Source organism: Solanum tuberosum, unplaced genomic scaffold (assembly GCF_000226075.1).
Source record: "Solanum tuberosum cultivar DM 1-3 516 R44 unplaced genomic scaffold, SolTub_3.0 scf00095, whole genome shotgun sequence".
Classification (NCBI taxonomy): Eukaryota; Viridiplantae; Streptophyta; class Magnoliopsida; order Solanales; family Solanaceae; genus Solanum; species Solanum tuberosum.
In genome coordinates, this window is record NW_006239021.1 from 256,647 (window position 1) to 266,654 (window position 10,008).

The window sequence follows — 10,008 nt, forward strand, 5'->3', positions numbered from 1 at the left end:
CCATCTAGGAATAAGCAATACTGCAATAGCCGTTCAGTTTAGAAAGAAAAATAAATAAATATATATATATATATATATCAATAATATTTGAGGTTGAAATTAAAATTTGAAAAAAAAATAATCTTAATTTTATTGTGTATGCATAGATGATCCTGAAAACAAAAAATATTTAATTGAATTTCAAACTAAAATCAATAGTGTGCTGGAGGCTGGAGCACATGCATGCATGATTTATAATTGCTGTCACTTCAATGTAGGCCTTATTTTTTTTTTCTATTCAATATTATTTTTAAAAAATAATCAATTTATAAACCTATTACATAAGTAAAATTTGGGTCTCATCTTTTCCAACTAAAGATTTTAGGATTTTGAATCGTGGTATAATAACTAGTTAAGATTTTAGTGGATTGGTTTGAAAATAAGTTATGTCGGAATTATTTATAATGAAATAAGTTGTGTTGGGATTAGTTATGTTGAGATTATTTTTTATTGGTTGTTTGGTTTGTCAAATATGCATGGCATAGTTTTTAAGAATAAGTTGTTTGTTTATAAAAAGAGGGTTTAAGCCTTAAGGGGTACTTTTGTTATTTTCTATTTTTATGTTGAGATAAGTTATCACGAGATTAGTATTCCACCCACAATAACTTATCCCTGTCATAATTATTTATCATGCGATGAGTTATCTCACACTTTGTAACCAAATAAAGAATTAATGGATACTTAAAACTTATCCAATAATTATTTTTTTATTTATCACACCAAACGACCCCTTGACACGTTCCAGTATTACAATTGTTATAACAAAAATAATATTAAATAATTATTATAAAAGTCTTTAAAATTATGTGCAGAAAATATTAACTCAAATTTCTAGCAATGCTTTGTAATTATAAATTATGTAGAGAGAGAGAGATAGTTTATCTTTATGATAGACTTCCAAAAAGGAAATGGAAGAGATAGAAAAAAGAAGACTTTTGTATTTAACTGGAAGATAAATTAAAGAGGGATAATTTGACAAATATAGATTTATGGTAAAAATATTTCTACATTAAAATAAATGATAATTTACTTTTGCTTCTGAAAAAACTCAGATTTTTTTTTATAATCAAACACCTTGAATATTAAAAGAAAAGAAAAACTCTAAACCTCCAAGAAATTTGACAAAAAGAATAGTAAACAATTCATTACTTTTCACCATTGTTTCTGATCAGACGGACTTAAATATGCATAAAATCCTTTTTACATAAAAGTGACTTTTCCTGTTTCTACTAATCCAGCAATTATAGCTGGTTCCTATGGCTTAATCATATGTAGTCAAGATTGACCAGTTAGAATATATTTTATCAAGAAATTGTATTATCTTTATAGCAAATTATACAAAGTAAATATAATAAAAATTATTTTTCATATTCATAAATTAAATTTTAAATATTCTTAATGAAATTTCTGATTTCACCACCACCAAGTGGTTCTCTTACCTTGATTTAATCACATAAACTTAGGTGGCAATTTCCTTTCTCTATTCTTGTTATTCAGACAAATAAAAGATTTTAAACGTTTTACCTATTTTATTTATGATAACAATTTTGGTGAAAAAATTATTAACCAGTAAAGTATGAACAATCTGCTACTCGATTATCTGTTTCTTTTCCTTTTGTGAGAAATCTCCTTCTCACAAGTCATAATTCAAATACTGAATATATTTTTGACAACGTTCACATTTACTTATATATTTGGATTTACAGTTTCAAAATTACCCTTAAATTTTTTGAAATAGCTAATATATATCCTTTATTCATGTTTGGATCAAAACTACCTTTGCCGTCTATGTTTTGAACCACAAATATCCTTAAAACATTATCTTTGCCATATGTCCTGACGTGACAGTCCAACATGGCAAAATCCTCTTTCTCTCAATTATGTTGTTCTTCCTTGTTCATCTCTATCACAAAAAAAAAAATTAAAAATATCAAAAATAGTTCTTTTATTGTTCTTGTTTGAGTTATTGTTCGCACTTTGAAATTTCAATTTCGAAGTGTGTTGAAGTTCGTTTGAGATAATAGTTGTGTATTGAATGATCGAGTTCATTGTTTGGATTTCGATGTCATCGAATATGAGGGTGAAAATATAATTCTCAAGATTGAAAGATGTTGAAAAACTCTTGAAGTCATACTTTTTGTGTTGAAACTTGAAAATAACTACTAATTTGAAAGCTTGTTGGTGAGAAATTTCTATCCTTTGTTGAGTTTTTGAAGTGTAAAAATTTGAAGAAATTTAACTGAATGTTACTAAAAAATGTTTGGTTATTGTAATTGAAGCTGGAAATTGACATTTAACAACTGATTTTTTTAGTTTGAAGATTTGAGTTGAAATCCCAATAAAAATTATGAAAAAGTTATTAAAAGCTTGAAAATCTAAAACTCGATTTTGTGAATCTATGACCCCAAATCCCAAGCAATGAACTCGATCCTTCAACATGCAATTACAACCTCAAAAAAACTTGGCACACTTTGAAATTGGAGTTCTAATGTCCGAACAACAACTCAAATAAGAACAATGAAATAATTATATTTGATTTTCTTTTTGTTATAGGGATGAACAAGGAAGAACAACATTATTGAGAGGAAGGTATTTTCGCATGTTGGACAGTTTGGGTGGACTGCCTAGATGGACTGTCATGTCAACTCTAATGGCAAAAATAACGTTTTAAGGGTATTTGTGGTCCAAAACATAGACGGCAAGGGTAGTTTCGATCACAAACGTCATAATTAAAAGGTATATATGAACTATTTCGAATAGTTCGAGGATAATTTTGACTTTTTCCATTTATTATCACAAGTGTTAAATGTGCAGAGAAATATAACTTAATTAACTATGGTTAAGTATTAACTTAATTTATGTGAAAACTTAGCTTATATATGTACACACTTATTAATTTGAGAAATGTTTTCTAAGATCAGTTGTAATTTTAATAGAAAAAATAATTATAAAAATCTTCTATTAATTAATGAACTAGCGATATTGTTATATTTTATTTTTCTATTCAATATTAACTGATTTGGGGGGGGGGGGTCATTGTTTAAAGGGAGAAGGGACGGATTTACCCCCGAACTTCAATAAATGGTACGTCTATGCCCTCCGTTATACTTTCCGTCCACATAAGCCCCTGCCGTCCAATTATAGGTACACACATACCCCTCTCACTAACGGCCCCTCATTTCTTACACGTGTCTTAATCCTATTGAACTACCCGTTTGACCTTTTTTTTAACCCATAACCCAACTATCCGCCCCATAACCCAATACCCACCCAATTTCCTCTAAAAGGAATCCTAATTAAAAGACCCAGAATATGATGTTGAAATTGTTGGTGGTGGTGCTGATGATGCCGGTGTTTCAACAAACACCTCATACTCCTCCTTCAGCGACTCACACCTATACCCATAATCATACCCATATTCCTTAGCGGCTTGTAGCTCAACCCTGACTGCCTCATCTGAAGCCAAAACCAACAACATCTTGATCTCATCCCTCCTCGCCACCGAACGCCTCCATTTCCGTCTAACCATAAAACCTGACACTGGTCCAAAAACCGCCATGAACGCTGCCACCACCAAGCTCGAGAGAAACCCTAGATCCCCTCCCACGAGCATTTACACAAACCCACAAACAACAACAGATCACATCCAAACCCTAATCCTTCCAAATTCATAGAGCTCTATACCACCCCTCCACCGATCACGATGTTGAAAATACTCCACCACACAAAGATCAAAACTTTGCATGCACACAGAATTCAATCAACCAAAATTGTGGAGAAATCGAGAGAGGAAAGTGCAATAAAGTCACTGGAAGAGAGAAGATTCAGACCCAAAGAGAATTTTTTTTCTCCTAGAACGAGAATTTAGGGGATTTTTTAAAGTTTGAAGTTTAGGGGAAAATTGAAAAAGGAAACTAAATAATAAGATATATCTCAGAGGAAATTGGGTGGGTATTGGATTTATGGGGCGGGTAGTTGGTTTATGGGTTAAAAAGAAAGGTCAAACGGGTAGTTGATTAGATTTAAGACACGTGTAAAAAATGAGGGGGCCGTTAGTGAGAGGGGTATGTGTGTACCTATAATTGGACGGCAGGGGCTTATGTGGACGGAAAGTATAACGGAGGGCATAGACGTACCATTTATTAAAGTTCGGGGGTAAATCCGTCCCTTCTCCCTTAATTAATTTCGTGTATGTGTGTGAGTAAATGTTTGTTTGGACTTTGGGAACAAAGAATTAAGTGGTGGGGGGCCAAGGGCCAATGTGTCCGAATTATGAATTGCTCAAAGTTTTAGATAAATGTTTGTATTTTTTCTCATTTTTTGCCTTTCATTTACATTTTCTAAGTGATAAGTTCAAGAGAGTGAATTGTTTATACTTCCTCTATTCATTTATTTCATCTTTACTTGTCTATTATACTAAAAATAGTTATCCAACAATACTTGTCTAGTTTTGGAAAGCAAGTTACCCTTTTATCATGTTTTAACCTTGCTATTAAATACATTTGCTCAATCTATCTTTATTATCCACTTTACTATTTTGAGATGTTCAATAATACTGTTCAGTTTGTAAAACCAATAAATAATTTATCATTTTGTGTTTATTTTACCTTTGATATTAAATACTATCATATTTACTGATATTAAATACTATCATATTTACCCCTATCATTTACTACTTCTTAGTTCATGTGCCATCTCAATAGTGGACAACTATTGTTGGACGGAGAGAGTTCTATTCAACACCTAGTATATTTCTCAAAACATTAAATTTCATATATTCGAAAGGTAATTGAGTAATACTACTACTACTACTATTTATTGTTTCTTAAGGTGTATGTCAAGTCAATAGTGTACAACTATGTTGGATAAAGAAAGTATTTATGATTTTACTTTGACTTATTTCTATTTTCAAGAATTGTTTGACAATAACTAAAAGGCAAAAAATGAAAAGCAATGTTCAATTTATATCCTAATTCTTTTTTTAATAGTGTGTTGCATCATAAATTCACTTAATATGGAATAGATGAAGTACTAATTTTGTGTGAAAATAATAATTATAAGATGCGTATTGCTAATACCATGAATTTCTAGTATTAGCAATGCAATGGTTTTAATGCATACATTTGCCCCTTAAAACCTTTTTTTACTTCTTTCCACCATAATAGTGGAGGGCATCTTTGTAATTAATTTTTTTTATGCAATACATGTTATTTTTAATGAATCAAACCAAAAAATATATAAAAATAATTTATGTATAATTAATGGAAGTATAACTAATACATACATTACTAATACAAACATTACTAATATAATTTATTTAACATTATTCTTACACTCTCTATCAAACAACTCCAAAAAAATTAATAAATGAATCATCAAAGGTCGGAGAGTAGCAAGGTTAGTCCTTCACCTAAGAAAACTGGTGCAACCTAGTAGTCAAAGTAAATCAAAATCTATAAGATTGCATACTCAAATAAATTTCAATGGACGCTATAGCTATATATGTGTTCATATACACTAGTAAACGTTATAAGTACTCCATAAAATTATACGAATAGTGCATAAATTGACCTCGACAACACAATTATAATTAATGGTTATATTTTTCGATTTCCTTTTTACGAAAAAAATACTATAAATATACAAGTGTTCAAAGTTTAAAGACAAGTATTGACAATTGAGTCAAAAAATACAATCAACATATTTATGAAATTGGTCAGTATATGTGTAAGATATAATTATAACACAGGTGTGTGAGCTGTGTGTTAAAATGACTAGTTATAGTTAATAGGGCATGGTTCCAACGCTGCCTTACGAGTTCATGCGACAATTACAGTAAGCTAAATTTGGATCTTTTTTCTCTTTCAATGTGAAACCTACTTTGACTTCTTTATCATCAATTATTATCATTTCAATATTTTTATTTTATAACAACACAACTAGTCAAATGATTTAAAAAATAATAAAAATTGTACATTACAATATCTATTAGCGATGCACAAAATCTTGAAATTTCTACTACTAAATCTTGATAAACAGTGCATGTCTAGTATATGACTTCCCAGTATTCTCTTTTTTACTTCCTTCGAATTTCCGTTCATCAAATACGTTTCAATTTTTATTCAACGTAATTTCATAAATGAATTAGAAAAGAATAAAATATATACATATTTGTATTGTTGAGGAAAAAAAATAAAGTTCCAATAAATCCTTAACTTAAAAGAGGTGTAATCACAGCATTTTTTTTTATAACCATGGAGCGCAGATCAGCTTTCGCGCACTTCACCTCTTCTAATTTAATGAGATATCTATCACCTTCCACCACCAAACTATCAGGTAACTCTATCCATCAAGACTAGGACAAATAAAAATAATTAGCTAATCTTTTTACCTAAGTTTTGAATTAAACATGATACCTCACGACTCTCAACCATTTCATTAACCAATGGGGCATACCCTTAAATGGCAGTTGGAATTATTTCACCCGCATAGTTTCTTCAAAAAAGATTAGGGATAAAAAACAGTAACGTAGATTTTTTTTATAGGATTATAATAAGCTATGTAATAGTCTGTCTATCTAATAAAACATAGCTCAAAATTGAGCATATCCCAAAAAAAGATCATGGTTTGTCACCAAAGCTAAAATGTTCACTTTTTAATTATTATTTTTTCAAATTTCCCTCTTTAACCTCATTCTGTCAATTTATTTTTATAGTTTTTTTACTGGTGGGTGAAAAAAAAAAAGTCACCATCTTTAGTCTTGTCATTTAGCTGAGAAGGCAGAGAGAGAAATAAGAGAGCAGATGAAGGGACTGCTTCTGCTTATTAGTGCTTAGCCAAGAAACCTGCCATACATAAACCACCAAATGCTCATGTCTAATAGGCTCTTTGGGATACGAGCTATAAAACTTGTAAATAGTGCTAATTATTACTATTATTATAATAAATCATAAATAAAAACCAAAGAAACCAGAAGATTTCAAGCTGTTCTTCTTTAACAAGAGACAATTTTTTATACTACTAGGGTCTGTGTTTATCAGTTCAAGATTTTACACAAAATTAGTATTATTATTTTTCAAAAAAAGAATAGTACTATTTACAAAATATACAAGATAAGTAATAGTACTAGTAGGAAAAAAATTGAAAGAATTGTAGGTATATACAGCATTAGCAAATTGGCATATATACCATACCACACAGCACTACTACTACTACTCTTCTTCTTTCATTGGTAACAGTAATGCCCCTGTCTTAGTTTTTTGCAGGCGCCGTCCTCCCTTTTTTTCCTCTGTCCCCTCAAACCCCATACCTTTTTTCTTCTCTTTCTACCAAAACAGTAGTATTTTGCTTTATCACAATTTCAAAATCCTTCTCTTCTCCATATATATATACAGAAGCAAAAGAGAAGAGAAGAGGAATATTGTTCATATATGAACATGGTGGGGTCTATTAATTCTTTGATTTTATTCTCTCTAGTTTCTATTCATCAAAGTGATTATATGTATTCTGATGGGGTTTTGTTTTTTGTAGTTGGACTATGCACAAAATCTTCCTCAGTGGCTTGTTGCACTTTTGACAGAGAAATTCTTCAATGCCTGTATAATTCATGAAGATGCCAAGAAGAATGAAAAGAATGTTTTCTGTTTGGACTGCTGTGAGGGTATTTGCCCTCATTGCTTGTCACCTCACCGTTCTCACCGCCTTTTGCAGGTCAATTATTTTTCATCATGTTGAATTATAACAACGATGATGTATTCGGTGTAATTTCATATGATGTTTAATTTCTTGACTTGCAGATTAGGAGATATGTGTATCATGATGTCATAAGGCTTGGTGATGCTAATAAATTGCTAGACTGTGCTTTTGTTCAAGTGAGGAAAAAAAATTGTCAACTTTTGAATTTCTGTTGTTAATTATCTGATATGAGTAGTTAAAAAAAAGTTTTGTTCCCTTGCAGTCTTACACTACAAATAGTGCAAAAGTGGTATTTTTAAACCAAAGGCCACAAACAAGGGCTAGTAGAGGCTCATGTAATTGTTGCATCATCTGTGACAGGGGACTTCAAGATCCATTTCTCTTTTGCTCTGTTTCCTGCAAGGTAAATTCATCATTTTTGAATTACCAATTATGATAATTGAATTTCGTCACCGACCCATTTTTCATATACAAGTTTTTTCATCTTGGTTTTGTTACAGGTTCAACACATACTGAAAACAGAGGGCAAACTTACGAAGTATATCTATAGGTGTGAGTACATGACACTTCCTGAACCGGGTTTAGACGATGGTCAAATGACTCCTGATACCATTCTTGAACCGATTGGTTCGGTAAGAACCGAGTCCGGTTCAAGTGGCGCCGCTGAAGAGGTTGGTTGCAGGACGGTTGGATGCACGGCGACAACAGAGATTGTAAGGAAGAAACGCAGCACCCTGTCGGCGTTCCGGTCTGTGTTTCAACCGGGTTGTGGACCGGGTTCGGGAATATCAGTTTCTATGATGAACCGAAGGAAGGGTACGCCTCAGCGATCTCCACTTTACTAGTTTTGTGTTTTCTTGGAAGAGAGAAATGGAAGTCGGGAGGGATATAATTGGAATTTGGATAGTATAATTCAAGGGCAAATTAGGAAAGAAAAAAAAAGTTTAAACCTCCCCATTTTTTGTAGAAATGGCTTTCTTTCTTTCTCTTTATTATTATCTGACATATTGGAAGCTATATTTCTATCTGACAATAGAGAAATCAAGTGAATAGGAAGGAATATTAGTATGAATGAGATTAATTAATTACTGTAATAGTTATACCTAATTTTTGGTGACATGTACTTGCTTTTGCTTCTATTGATGCTTATTTCGTCAATTTAATTCAATGATTAGTGTTTCTTAGTACTGCTTTGTTCCTCCTAATTTGTTAATCCTTCCAAATTTATGGTTTATTTACAGCTTGCAATTACGATTGTAGTTGTAAAATCATATCTGTTGAATTAGCAAGTTTTGACACTGTAGTGTTAGGTTAACTTGTTTTTTAGGTGAGTTTGTAGGTGTTGCATGTGCGTGATTTGTGCTACTTGTTTTACCCTACTCAAATGTTCCAATTATGTACGTACTTGGTGTGGTTATTTTCAAATCAAGCACTTAAAACACATTGTTATACTGATGTAGGTATTAATAATATAATGATTAGTTACATAGTAATATTCTCTCCGTTCATTTTTATTTGTTCAAGTTGCGTTTTTTGAAAGTTAATTTGATTAGTTTTTAAAGTTAAATTAAATTACATTATTTCAATATTTTAAATAAAAAATTTAGATATTTAAAAATTACGAAAAGTACTATACATTACAGTATTTTGCATATTTATATGATGAAAAAATACATTATAAAATGTTAGTCAAAATTTATGTAGTTTGACTTAAAAAAGAAAACTATGATATTAAAAGTGGATGAGGGTAGTAATAATACGACTATTCATAATTATACATTTTACAAATAAATTTGCTTGTCATCCTAAGTAACACTATGATTCAAATTAATTGTCATTTTAGAAAAAATCAAGGCAATAGTTGTCTACATTCTTTTAGTTTTGAAGTAATATAGATTGACTAGGTAGGATACAAAATTAAATGGAGCTAATACAAATATTTTAATATTGTGATTGTTTAGATTAATTTTATTTTTGTTTACTGAAGAGAGATTGATAGTATACTCCCTCTGATCAAAAATAAGTCTTACTAACCATAGCTGGAAAATTATTTCAAAATCAGTGTTATCTTAGAATTCTAGTCAGTAAAAAAAATATTTTCTTCGTTCAATTCTACTTGTCTCAGTATGATTTAACACACCATAATGACATATATATTTTACTAAACTGTCCCTTATTAAATAATGGCTTGGAAAATGATTTGAAAATAAGTATTTAATGTTGATGGTAAAACATGAAAAAAAAATATTGAAGGAGTAGTATTTTAACTATCCT

General features: G+C 30.7%; 1 protein-coding gene across 1 annotated transcript; it reads left to right on the forward strand.

Annotated features, from left to right (window-relative positions):
• Positions 1-6,991: 6,991 nt before the first annotated feature.
• Positions 6,992-8,902, forward strand: LOC102605184 (uncharacterized). The gene is made up of 5 exons (XM_006347829.2): positions 6,992-7,478; positions 7,570-7,749; positions 7,836-7,910; positions 7,997-8,137; positions 8,235-8,902. The coding sequence occupies exons 1-5, from the start codon at positions 7,470-7,472 to the stop codon at positions 8,577-8,579; spliced, it is 750 nt and encodes a 249-aa protein (XP_006347891.1). The 5' UTR covers positions 6,992-7,469; the 3' UTR covers positions 8,580-8,902.
• The last annotated feature ends 1,106 nt before the right edge of the window (positions 8,903-10,008 follow it).

What these genes read in the sequence shown, in the direction of transcription:
- LOC102605184 (XM_006347829.2), top strand. An exon ending in TAGACTGTGCTTTTGTTCAA is followed by an intron (nt 7,911 to 7,996) that starts GTGAGGAAAAAA and finishes GTTCCCTTGCAG; the next exon opens with TCTTACACTACAAATAGTGC. An exon ending in TTTGCTCTGTTTCCTGCAAG is followed by an intron (nt 8,138 to 8,234) that starts GTAAATTCATCA and finishes GTTTTGTTACAG; the next exon opens with GTTCAACACATACTGAAAAC.